This window comes from Hordeum vulgare, chromosome 1H (genome assembly GCF_904849725.1).
Source record: "Hordeum vulgare subsp. vulgare chromosome 1H, MorexV3_pseudomolecules_assembly, whole genome shotgun sequence".
Taxonomy (NCBI): domain Eukaryota; kingdom Viridiplantae; phylum Streptophyta; class Magnoliopsida; order Poales; family Poaceae; genus Hordeum; species Hordeum vulgare.
In genome coordinates, this window is record NC_058518.1 from 291,389,594 (window position 1) to 291,415,942 (window position 26,349).

The 26,349-nt window shown below is 44.0% G+C and overlaps 1 protein-coding gene across 1 annotated transcript; it reads left to right on the forward strand.

Annotated features, from left to right (window-relative positions):
- Nucleotides 1–736: 736 nt before the first annotated feature.
- LOC123431523 lies at nt 737–1,703 on the forward strand. The gene has a single exon (XM_045115339.1). The coding sequence runs from the start codon at nt 841–843 to the stop codon at nt 1,420–1,422; it is 582 nt and encodes a 193-aa protein (XP_044971274.1). The 5' UTR covers nt 737–840; the 3' UTR covers nt 1,423–1,703.
- Nucleotides 1,704–26,349: the final 24,646 nt, after the last annotated feature.

Consider the following 26,349-nt stretch of genomic DNA (forward strand, 5'->3'; position numbering starts at 1 on the left):
GGGTAGCTCCTAACGAGGTCATCGAAGAAGAACCCCTCAACCTCGTTCTCCGTCAAGACCAGACCTCACATCCTTGTAGTGAGGCTGATTGCCTTTTCTAATACTTTTCCGTTTGCAGGAGGACAAACCTCTGCTGTGTGAGCCCCCTGCTTCCTCCCGTCGAGATAGTAGTAGCCTTTAATTTCGTCGCCGCCGACCGTAGAGTTGCAGCACCTCCACATCCCACCTTCTCCGTCATGGCTACACCACATAATAGGAATATAAGAACTAGCAGATCCGTGTGTGGAGCCACACCGTCGCAGCTTCACGAACTACCAAAAGCACACCACCATCAAGGAAGAAACCCTAACCCTAGCGCCTCACACACACACTCACTAATGCTCATTACATTATCATGTCCACCTACCAGTCAAAGCCTACACAAGCTAACAGTAAACACCTCCATTATCCACGAGATACCCCTCATCGAAGCATCTTCTCCTTACCTCACTCAAATCCAGAATAAACAATATACCAAAGGGTAAATTATAATAAAGCTCTTAGCCTCTCAAAACTACTCCCTTCATTTTTAAATATATGTTTTTTAAATTTCATTAAAAATTACATACGAATATATATATAAACATATTTTAAAATATAAATTCATTCATTTATTTCATATTGTAGTTTTCTAATATATTAAAAAAAACTTATACCCGGTATTTAGGAAGGGATGGAGTAGCAAAATACCATTTCTCTTCTTGGACCTCGCGGCCTCTCCGCTTTTTGACAAGAGCACCCTCCGCTTACAGGAAATCAGAAGCCCCCACCTCCTCACGCTGCGCCACCGCCGTCGCCGCCATGGCCGACCGCCTCGTCCTGCTCGTCCTCGTCGTCGCTTCCGTATCCCTCACCGCAGCCTCCCCAGTCGCCGCCGCGCGTCCCTGCAGCACCCTCTTCATCTCCTCCCACTCGGCCAACGCTAACCCCAGCAACGACCCCGACCACCGCTCCCCCCTTACCACGACGGTCGTCACCGTCTTCCGCGTCCGCCGCTTCGGCCGCCACTTCCTCCGCACCCAAGGCCATGCGCATCCCCACCTCAACCGCCACCACCACCACCTACACTCCATCCCCGCCAACATCCAGATCCGCCGCCCCGAGCTCCCCGAGCTTCCCCGCTCCGCAGCCAACGCTGCGGCGAGCATCCAGGAGCGCGTGAAGGACATCCTCGTGGTAGTCGTCGGGATCCTCTTCGGTCTCGGCTGCGGCGCGCTCACAGCTGCCTCCATGTACCTTGTGTGGTCCGTAATCGCCGGCCCCGGCGCGTCCTCCCACTACAACGAGCTCTACGGCGACGAGGCGTCCGACTCCGAGAGCCCCAAGAAGGTCGGCTATGTCATCATCCCCGGCGTCGAGGCCTACGACGGTGGTAAGAACTAGAGTCTAGGGTTTCCCTTCCCCAGGAGGGGCAAGCTCCATGACGGCATGACATGCCTATGCGTTACTGCTTGTGTGTTGCGTAATTCCATAAAATGTCTTTTTTTTTTTGAGGATATAATCCGTAAAATGTCTCTGTGATGTGTAGTTGGGCGGTAGTAGGGTTGTGCCCTCCATGTGAATACGCTCTTGATGCGCACTTATGCTGTAAAATGTGCTTTGTTTCCACTACTAGTAATGAACTTATGGATCGCATGTCCTGAAATGTTATGAGTCTTCTGAAATTCATGATGTTTGCTCTGTTGCTAATTGGTAATGCGACTTGTGGATCGTTGGTAATCTGGTTATTAGGTTAAATTGTCAAACATTGTTCTTAAGTGTATGCCTGTTTCTCGCAATTGCGATGATTGAAACTTTGGCGGTCTTACTAGCCTGGTGCTGATGTAACTCGTATAAGCATTTGTAAGTTCATAGTGCCAACACATGCTAGCCATTTACTTGCTTGGTCATAGTCATCATTTTGATCTATTCATTGACTTATCCAAAGAGTTGATGGCTATTAATGTACATTGTTTGCTTAATAACCGGACAAGTTTATCTGGTGTTATTGATTGTGGACGCAGCATAAAATTGCTTTCTACTACATTTGACAGGAAGACCAGCTTGTACATTCACATGTACTCCACTAGGTTTACTTGATGATGAGAACCTTTGACAAGTTTATCTCATTTCACTGTTCTAGAAACCAAATGCTGACCTAGCTTAAATTTAGTTCTTTGACTTGGATCTGCTTAACTATGAATGGTGTGTGCATTCAGCATGGTGCACTGTGAATGGTGTGTGCATTCAGCATGGTGCACTGTGAATGGTGTGTGCATTCAGCATGGTGCACACATGCACGCGCATAAGCACAGTTTTGTAGCCAGGGGCAGGGGGCGTGCCTGGGTACTTTATGAAACGATATTGTATATCTTGAGCAAGGGGAATGCGTCCATGTCTGTTCCGGCAAGGTTCCTTCAGAACTATAATATCATCAGTAGCTGCATACCATTAGTCTAGGTCTCAATTAATCAGTAATGATAAAAATCTGATGTTCTATTTTTAAACATGGCAAATTGAACATTTTTATGGCAAATTTAGTTTATTTACAAACGCGGTGATATTCTAGCAAAAAAAATTTGAACCTAGGTGGATTTGCCATGCTTACCAACTAAACCTGTCATGCTCAGCAAACACAAATTGCCATATAAAATGTTCGATTTGCTATGGTCAAAACTCTGACGCCACAAATTGCCATATAAAATGTTCGATTTGCTATGGTCAAAACTCTGACGCCAGATATGTAGTGTAGTCCTGATTAATTTGATACACGGGGTAAAAGGCCACATACGAATACATCAAGCTCCAACAATCGGCGCGACAGTGGCCCGTCGGCGCCGGCCCCGTGCTGGACGCGTAGGGAGGAGGAGCGTCGGTGTGAGCGTGTAGGGAGTCCGTGGCGACGATGTGTGCGTGCAAGGGGCGAGCCGGGGGCCTCCAGTGTGGTGGACGAGGGGCTCGGGCGTGCTTGGTGTCGCTTAGGTGTGGATGGTGCAATGGTCTTCGATGAGGCGTGCGGCCAGCAAGGGGCCCGTGGCGACGTGCGGCCGGTGCAACGGATCTGGTGGTTCTGGCACCTGCTGCTGGGGCCCGTGGCGACGTGCGGCCGGTGCAACGGATCTGGTGGTTCTGGCACCTGCTGCTGGGGTTGGCCACCGGTGGCCTCTGCGTGGTGCGGTTGCTTGTGGTAGTTCTTTGTCCATGGGCAAGCTCGATGGTGGTGATGTTTGGTGGGCTTGCTGATGGGATGATGTCCGGTGGAGGTGGTGTGCGGCGGGTGCAACGGATCTGGTGGTTCTGGTGTCTGCTGCTGGGGTTGGCCACCGGTGGCCTCCGCGCGTTGCGGCTGGTTGTGGTAGTTCTTTGTTCACGGGCAGGCTCGATGGTGGTGATATTTGGTGGGCTTGCTGACGCCTATGCGGGATGATGTGCGATTAAGGTGGTGTCGAGCTAGGTGAAAACCATGTTTTGGCCTCGTGTTGTGACCAGCGATGGCGGTGGCTATGACCGTCGTCGACCTTTATGGAGGCATCGTTGCTTTGTTCTTCCACCCCTCCTACGCGGACCCGGCCATTTCGACCTTTGGGGGGGCACCATGATCTGTGATCGGACGATGACGACGTCTTGGTGTCGTATTTTTTCTTAGGGACTTCGTCTTGGGAGCTTGGCGTCGGCGAGCAGGGTCAGTGGATGGCAGCTCGCGACTGGTGTGGTATCCAGGTTTCTATGGCAACGATGATGGTGGGACCGATGTCGGCGAGCATGTCCACGATTTTGCCTTGGTTTGTTTGTTGCTATGAAGTCGAAGCTGCGGCGAAGGGACCGTGCCTGGTTTTGTCCTACAATGTTCTTCATCAGAGTCGGAGTTGCATTTGTTGGAGAACGTTGCATGGGAAACAAAAAATTTCCTACGCACACGAAGACCTATCATGGTGATGTCCATCTACGAGAGGAGATTAGATCTACGTACCCTTGTAGATCGCTAAGCGGGAAGTGTTAAGAAACGCGGTTGATGTAGTGGTACAACTTCGTGATTCAAATCACCGTCGTCCCACAGTCCATCCCACGACCCGTTCCGATCTAGCGCCAAACGGACGACACCTTCGCTTCAGCACTCGTACAGCTCGATGACGATCTCGGCCTTCTTGATCCAGCAAGAGAGACACAGAAGTAGATGAGTTCTCCGGCAGCGTGACAACGCTCTAGTGGTGGTGATGATCTACTCCTGCAGGGCTCCGCCCGAGCTCCGCAGAAATCCTATGTAGAGGTAAAACTACGTGGTATAGGTTAGAGTTGCACGTGGCAAAGTTGTGTCTCAAAAGCCCTAAAACTACCAGTATATATAGGAGGAGGGCAGGGGCTAGCCTTGGGGCTCAAGGGAGCCCCAAGGGCGCCGACCGAAGTGGAGAGGAGAACTCCAACTCCAATTTGGTTTGGGTAAGGAGGAGTCCTCCTCTCCCTTCCCACCTCCCTCTTTCCTTTTTCTTTTTCTTTTCTTTGGTATTTTTCCCTTGTGGCGCCATGGCCCTATTCGGTTGGCCTCACCAGCGCACTAAGGGCTGGTGCGCAACCCTAGAGTCATTGGGCTCACTCCCGAGTGGGTGGGCCCTCCCGGTGAATACCCGGAACCCATTCGTCACTTCCGGTATACTGCTTGAAATGCCCGAAACTTTCCGGTGATCAAATGAAACCATCCTATATATCAATCTTCGTTTCCGGACCATTCTGGAAACCCTCGTGACGTCCGTGATCTCATCCGGGACTCTGAACAACCTTCGGTAACCACACATATAACTTAACTTTACTAAAACATCATCGAACCTTAAGTGTGCGGATCCTGTGGGTTCGAGAACTATGCAGACATGGCACGACACACTCCCCGGTCAATATCCAATAGCGGGACCTGGATGCCCATATTGGATCCTACATATTCTACGAAGATCTTATCGGTTGAACATCTGTGCCAAGGATTCATATAATCTCGTATGTCATTCCCTTTGTCCTTCGGTGTGTTACTTGTCCGAGATTCGATCGTCGGTATCCGCATACCTATTTCAATCTCGTTACCGGCAAGTCTCTTACTCGTTCCGTAATACAAGATCCTGTGATTTACACTTAGTCACATTGTTTGCAAGGCTTGTTTGTGATGTTGTATTATCGAGTGGGCCCCGAGATACATCTCCGTCACATGGAGTGACAAAAAACCCAGTTTTGATCCATATTGTACTCAACGGACACCTTCGGAGATACCTGTAGAGCACCTTTATAGTCACCCAGTTACGTTGCGACGTTTGATACACACAAGGTATTTCTCCGGTGTCAGTGAGTTATATGATCTCATGGTCATAGGAATAAATACTTGACACGCAGAAAACAATAGCAGTAAAATGACACGATCACATGCTACGTTCATAGTTTGGGTCTAGTCCATCACATGATTCTCCTAATGATGTGATCCAGTTATCAAGTGACAACACTTGCATATAGTCAGAAAACCTTGACTATCCTTGATCAACTGGCTAGCCAACTAGAGGCTTGCTAGGGACATTGTTTTGTCTATGTTTCCACACATGTATCTATATTTCATTCAATACAATTATAGCTTGGATAATAAACGATTATCTTGAAACAAGAAATATAATAATAATTATTTTATAATTGCTTCTAGGGCATATTTCCAACAGTTTCCCACTTGCACTAGACTCAACAAGCTAGTCCTCACATCGCCATGCGATTTACATTGTAATAAATCTAACACCCATACAGTTCTGGTGTTGATCATGTTTTTCCCGTGGAAGAGGTTTAGTCAACGGATCTGCTACATTTTGATCCGTGTGCATTTGCAAATATTTACGTCCTCTCCTTCGACGTAGTCGCGGATGAGGTTGAAGCGTCGTTTGATGTGCCCGGTCTTCTTGTGAAACCTTGGTTTCTTTGCTAAAGCAATGGCACCAGTGTTGTCACAGAACAAAGTTATTGGATTTAGTGCGCTTGGCATAACTCCAAGATCTGTCATGAACTGCTTCATCCAGACACCCTCCTTACCCGCCTCCGAGGCAGCCATGTACTCTGCTTCACATGTAGAATCTGCTACGACGCTTTGCTTGGAACTACACCAGCTTACCGCACCTCCATTAAGAATAAATACGTATCCGGTTTGAGACTTAGAGTCATCTGGATCAGTGTCAGAGCTTGCATCGACGTAACCCTTTACGACGAGCTCTTCGTCACCTCCATAAATGAGAAACATTTCCTTAGTCCTTTTCAGGTACTTCAGAATATTCTTGACCGCCGTCGAGTGATCCACTCCTGGATTACTTTGAAACCTGTCTGCCATACTTATGTCCAAGCTGACGTCCGGTCTAGTGCACAACGTTGCATACATGATAGAACCTATGGCTGAAGCATAGGGGACGAAACTCATTTGTTCTATATCTTCCGCAGTTGCTGGGCACTGAGTCTTACTGAATTTTATACCTTGTAACACTGGCAAGAACCCCTTCTTGGACTGTTCCATTTTGAACTTTTTCAAAATTTTATCAAGGTATGTGCTTTGTGAAAATCCTATGAGGCGTCTCAATCTATCCCTATAGATCCTAATGCCTAGAATGTAAGCAGCTTTTTCTAGGTCCTTCATAGAGAAACTTTTATTCAAGTAATCCTTTACGCTTTCCAAAAACTTCACGTTGTTTTCAATCAGCAATATGTCATCCACATATAATATTACAAACGCCACAGAGCTCCCACTCACTTTCTTGTAAATACAAGATTCTCCAACCACTTGTATAAACCCAAATGCTTTGATCACCTCGTCAAAGCGCTTATTCCAACTTCGAGATGCTTGCACCAGTCCATAAATGGATCGCTGGAGCTTGCATACTTTGTTAGCATTCTCTGGATCGACAAAACCTTCGGGTTGCATCATATACAACTCTTCCTTAAGAAAACTGTTAAGGAACGCCGTTTTAACATCCATCCATCTGCCATATTTCATAATCGAAATATGTAGCTATTGCTAACATGACTCGGACGGACTTAAGCATCGCTACCGGTGAGAACGTCTCGTCGTAGTCAACTCCTTGAACTTGTGAAAAACCCTTTGCCACAAGTCGAGCTTTATAAACGGTCACTTTATCGTCCGCGTCCGTCTTCTTCTTAAAGATCCATTTGTTCTGAATAGCCGTGCGGCCTTTAGGTAATACTTCCAAAGTCCACAATTTGTTTTCGTACATAGATCCTCTCTCGGACTTCATGGCCTCCAGCCATTTGTTGGAATCCGGGTCCACCATTGCTTCTTCATAATTCGCAGGTTCATTGTTGTCTAACAAGATGATTGATAAGACAAGATTACCGTACCACTCAAGAGGAGTACGTGATCTTGCCGACCTGCAAGGTCTGATAGGAACTTGATCTGAAGTTTCATGATCATCATCATTAACTTCCTCCTCAACCGGCGTCGCTTCGATAGAGGTTCCCCTGCCCTGCGCCACCATCTAGAGGGATTAGAGGTTCGACAACCTCATCAAGTTCTATCTTCCTCCCACTCAATTCTTTCGAGAGAAGCTCCTTCTCAAGAAAAGCTCCGTTCTTAGCAACAAACACTTTGCCCTTGGATTTGAGATAGAAGGTGTACCCAACTGTCTCCTTTGGGTAACCTATGAAGACGCACTTTTCCGCTTTGGGTTCCAGCTTTTCAGTCTGAAGCTTTTGACATAAACATCACATCCCCAAGCTTTAAGAAACGACAACTTTGGTCTTTTGCCATACCACAGCTCGTATGGTGTCGTCTCAACGGATTTTGATGGTGCCCTATTTAAAGTGAATGCAACTGTCTCTAATGCATAACCCCAAAACGATAACGGAAAATCGGTAAGAGACATCATAGATCTCACTATTTCTAACAAAGTACGATTACGATGTTCGGACACACCATTACGCTGTGGTGTTCCAGGCGGTGTCAACTGTGAAACAACTCCACATTGTCTTAAGTGAGCACCAAACACGAAACTCAGATATTCACCCCCACGATCAGAACGTAGGAACTTGATCTTCTTGTTACGATGATTTTCAACTTCACTCTGAAATCGTTTGAACTTCTCAAACGTTTTAGACTTGTGCTTGATCAAGTAGAATCCATACCTACTGAAATCGTCAGTGAAGGTGAGAAAATAACGATATCCGCCGCGCGCCTCCACACTCATTGGACCGCACACATCGGTATGTATGATCTCCAACAAGTCACTTGCATGCTCCATTGTTCCGGAGAACGGAGTCTTAGTCATCTTGTCCATGAGGCATGATTCACACGTGTCATTCAAAATCAAGTGAGCCCAAAAGGCCATCAGAATGGAGTTTCTTCATGCGCTTTACACTAATATGACCTAAGCGGCAGTGCCACAAAAACATGGCGCTATCATTGTTAACTCTACATCTTTTGGTCCCAATGTTATGTATATGTGTATCATCGCTATCAAGATTCAATATGAACAATCCTCTCACATTGGGTGCATGACCATAAAAGATAGTACTCATAGAAATAGAACAACCATTATTCTCTGACTTAAACGAGTAACCGTCTCGCAATAAACAAGATCGAGATATAATGTTCATGCTTAACGCAGTCACTAAATAACAATTATTTAAGTTCATAACTAATCCTGATGGTAACTGAGTGAGACTGGGGCGATTGCTTCAACCTTGGAACCATTTCCCACGCGCATCGTCACTTCATCCTTCTCCAACCTTCGTTTATTCCGCAGTTCCTGCTTCGAGTTGCAAATATGAGCAATAGAACCGGCATCAAATACTCAGGCACTATTACGAGAGTTGGTTAAGTACACATCAATAACATGTATATCAAATATACATGATTTTTCCTTGGCCGCCTTCTTATCAGCCAAATGCTTGGGGCAGTTGCGCTTCCAGTGACCCATTCCCTTGCAATAATAACACTCTGTTTCAGGCTTAGGTCCAGCCTTGGGTTTCTTCGTCGGATTGGCAACAGGCTTGCCGCTCTTCTTGAAGTTACCCTTCTTGCCTTTGCCGTTTTTCTTGAAACCAGTGGTCTTATTGACCATCAACACTTGATGCTTTTTTCGAAGTTCTGACTCTGCGACTTTCAGCATCGCGAATAACTCGCCAGATGACTTGTTCATCCCTTGCATGTTATAGTTCAACACAAAGCTCTTATAGCTAGGTGGCAATGATTGAAGAATTCTGTCAGTGATAGCCTCTTGCGGGAGTTCAATCCCCAGCTCAACTAGACGGTTTGAGTACCCTGACATTTTGAGCACATGTTCACTGACGGATGAATTCTCCTCCATCTTGCAAGCATAGAATTTATCGGAGGTCTCATACCTCTCGATCCGGGCGTTCTTCTGAAAGATAAACTTCAACTCCTGGAACATCTCGTATGCTCCATGACGCTCAAAGCGACGTTGAAGTCCCGGTTCTAAGCCATACAAGACTGCACATTGAACTACTGAGTAGTCCTCCTTACGTGTTAACCAGGCGTTCAAAACATCTTGGCTAGACGTAGCGGGTGGTTCATCTCCTAGCGCAGCATTAAGGACATAATCCTTCATCCCAGCTTGCAGGAGCAACTTTAGATTACGAGCCCAGTCTACAAAATTGCTTCCATCATCTTTCAACTTAGCTTTCTCTAGGAACGTATTGAAATTCAAGGTTGCTACTGCGTGAGCCATTGATCTACAACATAAATATTGCAAAGTGGACTTAGACTATGTTTAAGATAATTAGAGTTTAACTAATCAAATTACTGAAAAACTCCCACTCAAAAAGTACATCTCTCTAGTCATTGAGTGGTACATGATCCAAATCCACTAACTCAAGTCCGATCATCACGTGAGTTGAGCGTAGTTTAAGCGGTAAACATCTATATGCTAATCATATCAACTATACGATTCATGCTCGACCTTTTGGTCTCATGTGTTCCGAGGCCATGTCTGCACATGCTAGGTTCGTCAAGTTTAACCCGAGTGTTCCGCGTGTGCAACTATTTTGCACCCGTTGTATGTGAACGTTGAGTCTATCACACCCGATCATCACGTGGTGTCTCAAAACGATGAACTGTCGCAACGGTGCGCAGTCGGGGAGAACACAATTTCATCTTGAAATTTTAGTGAGAGATCACCTTATAATGCTACCGTCGTTCTAAGCAAAATAAGGTGCATAAAAGGATTAAAATCACATGCAATTCATAAGTGACATGATATGGCCATCATCTTGTGCTTCTTGATCTCCATCACCAAAGCACTGGCATGATCTTCTTGTCACCGGGGCCACACCATGATCTCCATCATCGTGCCGCCATCGAGGTTGTCTTGCTATCTATGCTATTACTACTAAAGCTACGACCTAGCAATATAGTAAACGCATCTACAAACACAAACGTTAGTTTAAAGACAACCCTATGGCTCCTGCCGGTTGCCGTAGCATCGACGTGCAAGTCGATATTAACTATTACAACATGATCATCTCATACATCCAATATATCACATCACGTCATTGGCCATATCATATCACAAGCATACCCTCCAAAAACAAGTTAGACGTCCTCTAATTTGTTGTTGCATGTTTTACGTGGCTGCTATGGGTATCTAGTATGATCACATCTTACTTATGCAAAACCCACAAAAGAGATGTGAAAATTGCTATTTAACCTCTCCAAGGATCACCTCGGTCAAAACCAATTCAACTAAAGTTGAAGAAACCGACACCCGCCAGTCATCTTTATGCAACGAGTTGCATGTGAGTCGATGAAACTAGTCTCTCGTAAACGTACGAGTAATGTCGGTTCGGGCTGCTTCAATCCAACAATACCGCCGAATCGAGAAAAGACTAAGGAGGGCAGAAAACCGAACATCAACGTCCACACAACCTTTTGTGTTCTACTCGAGATAACATCTACGCATGAACCTAGCTCATGATGCCACTGTTGGGGAATGTTGCATGGGAAACAAAAAATTTCCTACGCACACGAAGACCTATCATGGTGATGTCCATCTACGAGTGGAGATTAGATCTACGTACCCTTGTAGATCGCTAAGCGGGAAGCGTTAAAAAACGTGGTTGATGTAGTGGTACATCTTCGTGATTCAAATCACCGTCGTCCCACGATCCGTCCCACGATCCGTTCAGATCTAACGCCGAACAGACGGCACCTCCGCATTCAGCACACGTACAGCTCGATGACGATCTCGGCCTTCTTGATGCAGCAAGAGAGACGAAGAAGTAGATGAGTTCTCCGGCAGCGTGACGACACTCCGGTGGTGTTGATGATCTACTCCTGCAGGGCTCCGCCCGAGCTCCACAGACATCCGATCTAGAGGTAAAACTACGTGGTATAGGTTTGAGTTGCACGTGACAAAGTTGTGTCTCAAAAGCCCTAAAACCACCAGTATATATAAGAGGAGGGGAGGGGCTAGCCTTGGGGCTCAAGGGAGCCCCAAGGGTGACGACCGAAGTGGAGAGGAGGACTCCAACTCCAATTCGGTTTGGGGAAGGAGGAGTCCTCCTCTCCCTTCCCACCTCCCTCTTTCCTTTTTTTTTTCTTTCCTTTGGTATTTTCCCTTGTGGCGCCATGGCCCTATTGGGCTAGCCTCACCAGCCCACTAATGGCTGGTGCACCACCCTAGGGTCACCGGGCTCACTCCCGGGTGGGTGGGCCCCTCCCGGTGAATACCCGAAACCCATTCGTCACTCCCGGTACACTACCGGAAATGCTCGAAACTTTCCGGTGACGAAATGAAACCATCCTATATATCAATCTTCGTTTCCGGACCATTTCGGAAACCCTCGTGACGTTCATGATCTTATCCAGGACTCTGCACAACCTTCGGTAACCACACATATTACTCAACTATACTAAAACATCATCGAACCTTAAGTGTGTAGACCCTGCGGGTTCGAGAACTATGTAGACATGACCTGATACACATATTGGATCCTACATATTCTATGAAGGTGTCCTAGCAGGACTTGGATGCCCATATTGGATCCTACATATTCTATGAAGATCTTATCGTTTGAACCTCTGTGCCAAGGATTCATATAATCCCGTATGTCATTCCCTTTGTCTTTCGGTATGATACTTGCCCGAGATTCGATCGTCGGTATCCGCATACTGTTTCAATCTCGTTACCGGGAAGTTTCTTTACTCGTTCCGTAATACAAGATCCCGTGAGTTACACTTAGTCACATTGCTTGCAAGGCTTGTTTGTGATGTTGTATTACCGAGTGGGCCCCGAGATACCTCTCCGTCACACGGAGTGACAAATCCCAATTTTGATCCATACTAACTCAAGGACACCTTCGGAGATACCTGTAGAGCACCTTTATAGTCACCCAGTTATGTTGCGACGTTTCATACACATAAGGTATTCCTCCGGTGTCAGTGCGTTATATCATCTCATGGTCATAGGAATAAATACTTGACACGCAGAAAACAATAGCAATAAAATGACACGATCACATGCTACGTTCATAGTTTGGGTCTAGTCCATCACATGATTCTCCTAATGATGTGATCGAGTTATCAAGTGACAACACTTGCATATAGTCAGAAAACCTTGACTATCCTTGATCAAGTGGCTAGCCAACTAGATGCTTGCTAGGGACATTGTTTTGTCTATGTATCCACACATGTATCTACGTTTTATTCAATACAATTATAACATGGATAATAAACGATTATCTTGAAACAGGAAATATTATAGTAACTATTTTATTATTTCCTCTAGGGCATATTTCCAACATCATTGTCTTGGCCGCAAGTGGTTGAGATTTGGCATAGATTTTCATGCAGCTTCACGTGTCCTCTACAGTGTGTGTCGAGTCGACGATCGTCTACGATGGAGTCGGAGTTGTTCCCTCAGAGTGTAGGGATGGCGAGGACGCCTCTAGGGGAGGAGTGATGATGATGACGTCTGTGTGATGTCTCGCCAATACCCTCTCTGGAGTGGTGTGCGTGGGTGTGGTGATCCCGACTCGTAAGTTGTGATCATCGAATGCACGTGTATAGTGATCTCAGAGATCAATGCTCACTGAACACAAAGAAGCTGAAATACAAGAGTTTTACATCCATACATACCGTCTTTCACAAGGAGAGACCATTATGGTCAAGACTTACATAGATGGGGCCTCGAAGGCCGACACACCAAATATAACTAGCAGCTGAAATCTTGAACAAAAGCATGAACCCATGCCATCTGTCTTAACCTACATGCATTCTGACTAGGAAGCGTCCTAGTTCGCATGTTCGTCACCAACAAACTCTTCTCCATATTCCTGCTCTTCCATGCCTGGCCAATTAAATAACCAGTGACAAGCCAATTAGTACTTTGAATGTATTCGCAAGCAATTCATGTTGTGGAACAAGGTAATAACAATGCATGATATAATAATAATATGTAAACTTGCAAAAAGCAGATTTTTAAGTGCAATGACATGATAAATTTCTTGTGAGGGCATGCATCATGAGGTAAACTATGTCCATACGAACAGGTTACAAATATCAAATATCAACTGAGGGTCGAACATCCAATGTCCACCCATCATGCCAAGTCGTCTGACTTAGCTCATGAATCATTCTACCATCTTTCTCACACATGCACACTATTTGGTAATCTTGGACGTAGCCCAAGAGTGGTCATCCAACTCTCCCTGACCATGGACACGACTATTTGAATAGTTTTACACTCTGTAGTGGTTTGCACGCTTTATCCACGAGACTTGTTGAACTCCCGTGTCATCCACGACTCGCGGTATATAACATATATCGAAGGTAAGCACCCGAACAATGTCTTTCCCCTGACGACACTAAACAAAGAGTCCACTCGTTGGCCCAAGTCCTCAAGATGTACATCATACGAGCCTCGCTCAAGATCGTACCATCCTTGAGGAGACTCAATGGTGAGCCCGGTGTCTGTGAAAACAACCCATGGTCGCCCTACCTGGCATGATCCCATCTCGACAGGGTAACTCTGACCCTCTCGCCCCTAGTAATGCGGGCTCTGTGCTAGCATCAACCAAGGTAGTCGAGCCCCGTCCCATAAAGGGGTATCGTGGTCGCACGTGTAAGGTTGGAGTAACGGTTGCAACTTAAACCAATCTATTTTCAAAAAACCACACACGCACTTGCCTCGATACATCACTTCTTCCTCAAGTGGTTACCTAGCTCATCACCATCTTCCTCGGGCATTAGTGGCACCCAACGGGGTTTTCGAAAAATCTTTTGAGACGAGTTCCTTCATCGTCATCATGCATATTCTCATCCCATTTGCATAGCAACTACTAGCAACCTAACTACTTTCCACCCGCACAATCCTCATAGGAAGGTAGGGTCATGCCCAAGTGCAAGTATAAACAAGGGGTTTTTTGGAGACAACCCACCAAGGTGGTCATTGATTCAACATGATTCAATGCATCAAAACAGAGTGCTATATGACATGCATAAAATAGTTTCTGAGACATGGTCAAAGGGATGCTTGCCTCGCTCAACAAACTCTTCAGAGTCTTCAAAGTCTTCTGGTCCAAGCCCTCGTCAACAACGCAATCTATCATTGCAAATATAACGGAAGTATTAAGACCACGACAAAAACATGAAAAATAGCAGACTCAGAAAAATGTCAACTTATTTTTGTAAAATACTAGGGTGAGTACATGTAATATGAAAATTACTAGGTTTTATTTTTGAAGTATAAAAAGTTGTGGAAAACATTTGAATAGACGGTTAAAATGCCCTAAACAAGGTTTTAAAATAAAGAGTGTGTGGAACCATTTTCAAAAATGGCACAAATGGCATATTAAAATAGATTGTGTTGGGGAACGTTGCATGGGAAACAAAAATTTTCCTACGCACATGCAAGACCTATCCATGGTGATGATCATCTAGGATAGGGGAGATCGGATCCACATACCCTTGTAGATCGCTAAGAGGGAAGCATTAAGAAATGCGTTTGATGTAGTCGAACGTATTCGCGATCCAAATCGCAAGCCGTCCCGCGAACTTCGTCCTGATCTTGCACCGAACGGACGACACCTCCGCGTTCAGCACACGTGTAGCTCGATGATGATCTCCGCATTCTTCATCTAGCCAGAGAGACGAAGTGGTAGCTGAATTCTCCGCCAGCACGACGACGAGACAGTGATGGTGGTGGAGCTACTCTGGCAGGTGTTCGCTGTACCGTACCGAACTAGCTACGGAGTGTCACAAAGTGGTGGAGGGAGATAGGGCTGCGCCATGGCTTGAGGTGCAAAAAGCCTCTCCCACCTCCACTATATATAGGAGGGAGGGGAGGGGTGGCGCCCTAGGGACAAGCCCAGGGTTCGTGCGACGCAAGGAGGAGAGGAGGAGTCCTCCTCCAATACGGTTTGGAGGAGGAGTCCCCTTTCCCAATTCGGTTTGGCCCCACCCTTCTTTCCTTCTTCCCTTCGACTGAATATGCCTCCTTGGGATGGCCACCAGCCCACCAGGGGTTGGTGCGCCACCCTTGGCCCTGTTTAGTTCCCTCCCGGGTGAGTGGCCCCTCCTGGTGGAACTCCGAAACCCATTCGTTACTCCCGGTACTTTACCGGTAATGCCCGAAAACCTTCTGGAAGCCAAATGGACACTTCCTATATATCAATCTTCGTCTCCGGACCATTCCAAAAACCCTCGTGACGTCCGGGATCTCACCTGGGACTCCAAACAACATTCGGTTACCAACATCAATAATTCAACTATACCAAAACATCACCAAACCTTAAGTGTGCACATCATGCGGGTTCAAGAACTATGTAGACATGACCGAGACACTCTCCGGTTAATATCCAATAGTGGGACCTATATGTCCATATTGGATCCTACATATTCTACGAAGATATTTATCGGTTGAACATCTATGTCAAGGATTCAATTAATCCCGTAGAACATTCCCTTTGTCCTTCGGTATGTTACTTGCCCGAGATTCGATCGTCGGTATCTCTATACATATTTCAATCTCGTAACTAGCAAGTCTCTTTACTTGTTTCGTAATACAAAATCTCGTGGCTAACTCTTTAGTCATATTTCTTGCAAGGCTTGCTTGTGATGTTGTATTACCGAGTGGGCCACGAGATACCTCTCTGTCATACAGAGTGACAAATCTCTTTAGTCATACCCGTAGAGCACCTTTATAGTCACCCAGTTATGTTGCAACGTTTGATACACACACAAGGCATTCCTCTCGTGTCAGTGAGTTACGTGATCTCATGGTCATAGAAAAGTATATTTGACATGTAGAAAACAATAGCAATAAAATAACATGATCACATGCTACGTTCATACTTTGTGTCTTGTCCATCACATCATTCTCCTAATGATGTGATCCCGTTATCAAGTGACAACACTTGTCTATGGCTAGGAAACCTTAACCATCTTTGATCAACGAGCCAGTGAACTAGAGGCTTACTAGGGACAGTGTGTTGTCTATGTATCCACACATGTACGTGAGTTTCCCTTCAATACAATTCTAGCATGCATAATAAACGATTATCTTGAAACAGGAAATATAATAATAACTATTTTATAATTGCCTCTAGGGCATATTTCCAACAGTCTCCCACTTGCACTAGAGTCAATAATCTAGCTCACATCACTATGTGATTTACAATGTAATGAATCTAACACCCATACAGTTCTGGTGTTGATCATGTTTTGTTCGTGGAAGAGGCTTAGTCAACGGGTCTGCAACATTTAGATCCGTGTGCACTTTGCAAATATTTATGTCCTCCTCCTTGATGCAATCGCGGATGGCATTGAAGCGTCGCTTTATGTGTCTGGTCCTCTTGTGAAACCTTGGTTCCTGGGCTAGAGCAATGTTACGAGTGTTGTCACAAAACAGATTCATTGGATCCAGTGCACTTGGCACAACTCCAAGATCTGTCATGAACTGCTTCATCCAGACACTCTCTTTATCCGCCTCTGAGTCAGCTATGTACTTCACTTCGCATGTAGAATCAGCTACGACACTCTACTTGGAACTACACCAGCTTACCGCATCCCCATTGAGAATAAATACGTATACGGTTTGTGACTTAGAGTCATCCGAATCAGTATCAAAGCTTGCATCGACGTAACCCTTTACAACGAGCTCTTTGTCACGTCCATAAATGAGAAACATTTTCTTAATCCTTTTCAGGTACTTCAGAATATTCTTCACAATTGTCCAGTGCTCCATTCATGGATTACTTCGAAACCTTCCCGCCATACTTATGGCAAGGCTGACATCAGGTCTTGTGCACAACATTGCATACATGATAGACCCTATGGATGAAGCATACAAGATGATGTATATACTTCTCACTCCTCGTTGGTTACCCCAAGTGGAAGGTTGAGATGTAGTCAGTAGCAAGTTTTCCCTTACACGAAGACTGTAAGGTTTATCGAACCAGGAGGACTCCGAGGATCAACAAGTAGGTGTCTCATACCCTGGCGCTAGCAGAAGACGTGGACCTGCACACACACAAATAACTTTGCTCCCAACGAGTACAGAGAGGTTGTCAATCCCTCCGGCCTTGTAGTTTGCAAAGGATCAAAACACAAGTGGGAATAGTGATAGTGTTTGCAACGGAAAAGTAATTGAAAGCAGTAAATATGGAGGTGTAAGCAATGGTGGTGATATAGACCGGAGTCACATGATGTTCACTAGTGATGTCTCTCTCCCAAAATACGATAAACAACTATGATTGGGTGAACAAATTACAGGTGGCAGTTGACAGAATTATGAACGCACCGCAATGCTAATTATGCTACTTGAAAGTTAGAGGCTCAATAGTAATGGGCATTACGCCAAGACAAGTAGACCGTTTATTCATCAGCATCTACTTACTAATCATCCACCTTGAGATATCTATCCAGAACATCTCACTGGTATTAAGTTGCGAGTCCCATCCAAAGTGTAAACTCAAAGCAACGAACAACTTCATTAACGAACTATGCGTAAGGAAAACAATCCTTGCAACCGTGGTCACAAGCACCGTTGTTTTCTCCCTCGTGGCAACAACACATCCCCTAGTCTCATGTTTCTGTCACTGAAGCTAGACATCAGGGGGCATGAACCCACAATCATGCATAATGCTCCCTCTTGGAGTTCAATCTACTACTCGGCCAAAGCAATACAAAGCAACGGAGAACATGCATGAATCACTAAAGAACATAATATAAAAAGATAATCAAATATATAACTCATAACAATCTGAACATAATCTCATAGTCCATCGGATCCCAACAAACCGAGCATAGAAATAGTAGAAAAATTACATAGATGCCTTGATCATGTAGGACAGATCACAAGGGCTAATCATGGAAGCACAAGATTGGAGAGAAGACATCACATAGCTACTGGTCATGGACTAATGGTCCAAGGAGGACTACTCATGGCACATCCGGGAAGCGTCCATGACGGTGGAGAATCTCCCGAAGGTCAATCCTCCCTTCGCCAGGGTGCCGGGAAGAGGTCTCCTAATGCTCCCGATCTCGGAAGCGCTGCGTCGGCGGAAAGATGGAGAAATTCGCGATTGTGGATGTGATATAGGGTTTTCCTCGTCGAGGGGTAAATATAGGCGAAAGGAGGGCACCAGAGGGCGTGTGACCCACCCAGGCAGCCTCCCTGCGCGGCCTGGGGGTGGGCCGCACCCATAGGTCGCCTGGGCCCCCATTTCGTATTTCGTGAAGCTTCTGGTGCATTGTTTTTTATATATTTTTCTCGGTATTTTTGGGGTTCCGTAAAATTGGGTAAAAGCCCCTGCAAAAAAGACATCAATAGACAGAAACTGGCACTGGGTGCACTGAGTTAGTAGGTTAGTCCAAATATGTGTAAAAATATACAAAAGTGTAGCAAAACGTATAACAATGTCACCCAAAAGATCATGGAACAAGCAGAAATTATAGATATGTTTGGGATGTATCAACATCCCAAAGTTTAATTCCTGCTCGTCCTCGAGTAGGTAAATGGTAACACACTAATTTCTATGGTGACATGCTAACACACATATAAGAACTTTAAAGTAAAGCAAGTGAGATATGCAATTCAAGTCAATACAATAACAAGCAAGAGTCTATATCTAGTATTGAAATTAGCAAAGTAAGAACATAAAGGTGCAAGAGCTCTCGCTGTCCGTGACTCGAATGTCTCCAAATGGTGTTTGCGTGCAAGAAGTGGGAGATGGGTTTAGAGCATAAACTATATTTTTTAATTGAGAACTCAGTCTACTCAACCTCACACTTGGTCTCCTTTGGAATCTTATTTTGACTCATCCCCAGACCACTAGTGAGGCATAAGTCAAAATGATCCTCTCCCTTTTGACTTTGAGCACTCATGCAATGGATGAGCGCAACCAAGATATGTTGGCACTTAGGATGGCAAATATAATAATGATGGGGAAGGAAGACAAAAAAGTGTGAAAGGCTCACATTAATGAGGACAACCATAGGCAATAGAAAGCCAAATGATAGATATGATGTGAGGAGTAGGGATTGCCATGCAACGGATGCACATATGAGCTAAGGTAAGCTCTCCAATGGAACTAGTGGGGGTGCATCCAACTTGCTTTCTCATGAAGACCTAGAGCTCATTTGAGGAGGCTCATCATTGGAATATGCAACCCAGGTTCTATAGTGTAAGGGTCCCCACATAGTTATGCATGAATGATAATCTATATGTAGTACAAATATAGCAATGGAGTACGAGTGTGGATCTTTCAAAATGAATAGTAATGTTGCCCCCTTCTCTTTTTTGTGTGTGGCCTCTTTGGATCTTTCTATTTATCTCTCATTTGTCCTCTATGGGATCTTTTAATTTGTCCTCTTTGGGATCTTTTCCTCGCTTAAGGGCAACACTCTATGTTCTACAAGAATAAAAAGAAGATCATCAAACTTTATAAGAAGTAATCAACATAAAGACGAATGAAAATTATCATGATGTATGCAAATGTAAGCCTCTACCAGTGTAGCAGGATATGCAATAAAACTAGCGCGTCATGTAGCAATAATAAGGGCAAGGCCCAACTATCATGTGGCTCCTCGATCAAGCAAAAGCATGTATGACATGAAGATCAAGTCATGAGATGGTGTATATTGCATGACAATGTATCTCGGAAAGGCTATGGAAATGCCTTAATAGGTAGGTATGGTGGCTGTTTTGAGGAAAGATATAATGAGGCTTATGATGACAGAGCGTATCATGCCAAGGGTTTGGATGCACCGGCGAAGTTTGCACCAACTCTGAAGATGAGAAAGGGCAATACACGGTACCAAAGAGGCTAGCAAAATATGGATGTTGGAAGTGCCAACAATCGAATACTCACATTAGTTCGAAGAACTCATACACTTATTATCGGTAACTCTCTATCTAGTTAGGAAATTCACAAAGAGACAAGTACCTCGAGGAGGAGTGTTTGGGGGTTTGGTTATCCTTGCGCATCCTGGACCCATGGTAACGTGAGGGTACTCTATATATTCCAACCCCTCCAGAGGTTAGCGATCAATCTAGTAGCTAGAGTTCTCAACTAATTTTTAGTTTTTAAAAAACACACGGATTTCCCAAAATACGACACCTATCACTAATAGGCTCAAGCTCTTGGCACCAATAGTCCAAACATTACTCAAATCAATACCTCAAAACTATTGCAAGTTACTACTATACTTAAATAGCAACCTCAATTACCTACTCATGCAAGACACACAACTCAGTGCAACGTGCCAACTCTCTAAACAAGATAAGCATGATAACTCAAGAGAGTTCCAAAAGCAACCTAAATAAAATCTCTTAAAAAGATATAGCATGAAAAATAAGAGCTAGGCATGAGAGCAGCTATGTAAAGATAAAGAACACACAAAAAGGATAAGCATGAAAACCTATGTTGTGTTCTAGAGTGGAATGGAGCGTGTTTCTCTCCCAAATAAGGTAGGCTAGGTTCCGACTTGTTATGACCAGCAAGCAAAACTAAAACAAACTAAAAATTAAAGAGCGGGATGCTCCAAGCATAGCACATAACATATGAAGTGATAAAAATATAGCATGGAGATGGACGAACTGATGATTGTTGATAGAGAAGGGGATGCACGGGGGCATCCCCAAGCTTAGATGCTTGAGTCTCCTTGAATATTTATTGGGGGTGCATGGGGGCATCCCCAAGCTTGAGTGCTTGACACTCTTGGATCTTCTTTCATCATCTTCCATCGCATACTTGAAAACTCCCTTCATACGAAACTCATCATAAGCTGATTAGAGTGGTTAGTACCCATGATAAAATAATTCATTACCTACTGGAAATAATGATTTTCATGAAAAGCTACTGTTTCTCATGATTGCCAAAAGGTTTTTGCAAAGGAAAAGCAAGCTTAAGATTTTCAAAATGATGAAAACGCAAAACGTGGCAGAATCTGTGAAAAACGGAACACCATGTAGTAAATAATTTGTTTGGGGTACTTCTGCAACTCAAAAAAAAATCAGAAGAGATGCGAGAAATAAAATTATATAGAGCATGCTTTCAAAACAATTCAGATCAAAAAGATGATCTGGTGATTTTTGGCAAAAAATTTCGTCAAGCAGACAAAATCTGTTTCTGGACAGCATGTCACAACTTTTGAATTTCTTGCAATCAGAAGCTAAAACTTGGCACAAAGCTTGAAAATAAAGATACAATGATGTTGCTATAGTAGTAACAAGCATCAAGACCACTAAAAATGAAAGTAAAAACAAATTTGGTTACCTCACAACAAGTAGTTTCTTTTATGCCTTTGAGCTAGGCATGATGCAAAAAGATCAAGTATTATCAACTCCATAAGAATAACTTGCCCGAATAAGGGACTCATAAGGTAACTTAATATTCTTTCGAGGGAAGTGTTCCATTTACTTTTTAAGGGGAAATTGGAATCTAATGGTCCCTTCTTTCATGTTAATGATAGCACCAACGGTGCGGAGAAAAGGACGTCCCAAAATAATTGGACATGAGGGATCACACTCAATGTCCATAATAAGAAAAATCAATGGGCACATAATTATCATTGACAACAATAAGCACATCATCAGTTCTCCCTAAAGGTTTCTTTACGGAAGAATCAACAAGACGAACACCAAAAAACATTGATCATAAGGTTTCAAATCAAGCATATCATACATTCTTTTGGGCATAACAGAGGCACTAGCTCCAACATCACATAAAGCAAAGTAAGAGATATTATTCAGTTTAATCTTGACCATAGGATCCCAACCATCTTCTATTTTCCTATAAATAGAAGTCTATAGCTTGAGCTTCTCCTCCCTAGATTTGATAAGAGCATTAATATGCTCGGTGAAGGCAGTATTGAGTGTACTAGTGTGGGGGTCTTTAGCCATTCTTTGCAAAAAGGTGATAACTTCGGATAGGCTACAATTATTAAAATCAAGATTACTACCATTAATTAAAGTGGTGGCAATGTCATCTAAGCTCATTCTTTTGGTAGTCTCTAAATTCAAAGGACCTTCTTGTCCTATAGTTGAGGTATTAGGATCACCATTAATAGGTCCATTGGGACAAGGGGTGTCATGGGTGCTAAAAGTTTTGGGATCCTCAACAACTTGTATAGTAGCAATGGTAGTATGTGTAGGAAGGCTCTTAGTCCTATCTTCCACTTATTTTCTCTAGCCCATCTATCCTTAAGTATGGCTAGCATTCTTATGTTCTTATTAATTTGGACTTGGATAGCATTCATGGGTGTGGTGTTCCTTTCCTCAAGGGGGGAAGTTCTAATTTGAAGCATCTCTACATCATGAGCTATATTGTCCACCTTCGAAGAGAGACTATCTAATGTTTCTAATTTCTCTTCTACACTCTTGTTGAAGGCTTTTTGAGAAGTGATAAAGTCTTTAAGCATGCTCTCTAATTCAGAAGTGGAGTTTTTGGTGCTAGGATAATTGTTGTTGTTCCCACACTTGTTGGATGGGAACGGTCTAGGATTGCTACCAAAATTACTCCTATAAGCATTATTATTAAAGTTGTTCCTAGAGATAAAATTAACATCAACTTGCTCTCTTTCTTGAGCAACCAAAGAATTTAAAGGAACATCATGAGGATCAATAGGAGCTTGCTTAGTGAGTAAATTCATGATCATGTCAACCTTATCATTAAGGGAGGAGATCTCCTCAACAGAGTTTACCTTCCTACCTGTTGGAGCTCTCTCGGTGTGCCATTGAGAATAATTTGTCATCATCTCATCCAATAGCTTTGTGGCAGCACCAAGTGCAGTTGACATAAAGGTTCCTCTCGCGGCCGAGTCTAACAGATTCCACGAGGTAAAGTTCAATCCTGCATAGAAAGTTTGGATAACCATCCAAGTAGTCAAACCATGTGTAGGGCAATTCTTAACAAGAGATTTCATGCGTTCCCAAGCTTGAGCAACGTGTTCATTATCCAGTTGCCTAAAATTCATAATATTACTTCTTAACTGGATAATCTTAGTAGGCGGGTAATACTTCCCAATAGAAGAATCTTTGCACTTATCCCGAGAATCTATGCTATTCCTAGGCAAATATTGAAGCCACACTTTGGCTCCTCCTCTTAAGGAGAAAGGAAAAAGTTTAAGTTTAACAAAATCACTATCTACTTATTTATATTTATGCATATCACAAAGGTCAACAAAATTGTTCAAGTGCAAGGCAGCATCATCTCCAGCACCAGAGAATTGATCTTTCATAACAAGGTTCAGTAAAGCAGGTTTAATCTCATAGGACGTGGCTCGAGTGGCGGGAGCAGCAATAGGAGTGCACATAAAGTCATTGTTGTTGTGACTAGTGAAGTCACACAACTTGGTGTTCTCAGTGGAACCCATAGCAGCAACAACAAGCAACAACAAAGAAACTAATTTTTTTGTGGTTTGTGGTATAATACTCTAAAGCAAAAACTAGAAAGCAAACTAACAAGACTAAAAAGCAAAAGTAAAAGATAGCGTGAAACTCACCTATCTTGAAGACTAGAGTCCCCGGCAACGGTGCCAGAAAACTTGCTTGATGACGAGATGATGTATATACTTCTCGCTCCTCGTTGGTTACCCCAAGTGGAAGGTTGAGATGTAGTCAGCAGCAAGTTTTCCCTTACACGGAGACTATAAAGTTGATCGAACCAGGAGGACTCCGAGGATCAACAAGTAGGTGTCTCCTACCCTGGCGCTAGCACAAGACGTGGACCTGCACACACACAAATAACTTTGCTCCCAACGAGTATAGAGAGCTGTCAATCTCTCCGGCCTTGTAGTTTGCAAATGATCAAAACACAAGCGGGAATAGTCATAGTGATTGCAATGGAAAAGTAAATGAAAGGAATAAATGATGGAGGTGTAAGCAATGGTGGTGATATGGACCGGAGTCACATGATATTCACTAGTGATGTCTCTCTCCCAAAAGACGATAAACAACTATGCTTGCGTGAACAAATTACAGCTGGGCAATTGAAAGAATTATGAACGCACCGCAATGCTAATTATGCTACTTGAAAGTTAGATGCTCAATAGTATTGGGCATTACGCCAAGACAAGTAGACCTTTTATTCATCAGCATCTACTTACTAACCATCCACCTTGAGATATCTATCCAGAACATCTCGCTGGTATTAAGTTGCGAGCCCCACCCAAAGTGTAAACTCAAGGCAACGGACAACTGCATTAACAAACTATGCGTAAGGTAAACAATCCTTGCAACCGTGGTCACAAGAACAGTTGTTTTCTCCCTGGTGGCAACATCACGCCCCCTAGTCTCATCTTTGTGTCACTCAAGCTAGACATCAGGGGGCATGAACCCACAATCATGCATAACGCTCCCTCTTGGAGTTACAATCTACTAGTTGGCCAAAGCAATACAAAGCAACAGAGAACATGCATGAATCACTAAAGAACATAATATAAAAGGATAATAAAATATATAACTCATAACAATCGAAACATAATCTCATAATCCATCGGATCCCAACAAACCGACCATAGCAATAGGTGGAAAATTACATAGATGCCTTGATCATGTAGGGCAGGTCACAAGGGCTAATCATGGAAACACAAGATTGGAGAGAAGACATCACATAGCTACTGGTCATGGACTCATGTTCCAAGGAGGACTACTCACGGCATGTCCGAGAAGCATCCATGGCGGTGGAGAAGCTCCCGGAGGTCAATTCTCCCTCTGGCAGGGTGCCGAGAAGAGGTCTCCTGACGCTCCCGATCTCGGAAGCGCTGCGGCGGCAGAACGATGGAGAAATTCACGATTCTGGATGTGATATAGGGTTTTCCTCGTCGAGGGGTAAATATAGGCGAAAGGAGGGCACCAGAGGGCGTGGGACCCACCCAGGCGGCCTCCCCGCACGACCTGGGGGTGGGCCGCGCCCATAGGTCGCCTGGGCGGCCCCTGGCCCCCCTATGGCCCCCTTTCCTGCTTCGTGAAGCTTCTAGTACGCTGATTTTTATATATTTTTCTCGGGTTTTTTGGGGCTCTGGAAAATAGGGTAAAAGCCCATGCAAAAAAGACATCAGCACACAGAAACTGGCACTGGGTGCACTGAGTTAGTAGGTTAGTCCAAATATGTGTAAAAAGATATAAAAGTGTAGCAAAAGATATAATAATGTCACCCAAAAGATCATGGAACAAGCAGAAATTGTAGATACGTTTGGGACGTATCACTGTTCCATTTTGAACTACTTCAAAGCTTTATCAAGGTATGTGTTGTGTGAAAGTCCTATCAGGCGTCTTGACCTATCTCTATGATCTTGATGCCTAATATGTAAGCAGCTTCTCCCAGGTCCTTCATTGAAAAACTTTTATTCAAGTAATCCTTTACGCTTCCCAAAAGTTCTATATTGTTTCCAATCAACAATATGTCATCCACATATAATATTAGAAACACTATAGAGCTCTCACTCACTTTCTTGTAAATACAAGCTTCTCCAAAAACTTGTATAAACCTAAACGCCTTGATCACCTCATCAAAGCGCTGATTCCAACTCCGATATGCTTGCACTAGTCCATAAATGGATCGCTGGAGTTTGCATACTTTGTCAGCATTCTCTAGATCGATGAAAAATTCCGGTTGCGTCATATACAACTCTTCCTTAAGAAATCCGTCAAGGAATGCTGATTTGACATCCATCTGCCAAATTTCATAATCGAAAAATGCAGCTATTGCTAACATGATTCTGACAAACTTAAGCATCGCTACGGGTGAGAAAGTCTCATCGTAGTCAACTCCTTAAATTTGTGAAAAACCCTTTTCCACAAGCGAGCTTTATAGACGGTCACATTACCGTCCATGTTTGTCTTCTTCTTAAAG

Excerpts from the sequence above, each read along its gene's own strand:
- LOC123431523 (XM_045115339.1), top strand. The coding sequence starts at position 841 with ATGGCCGACCGCCTCGTCCTGCTCGTCCTCGTCGTCGCTTCCGTATCC.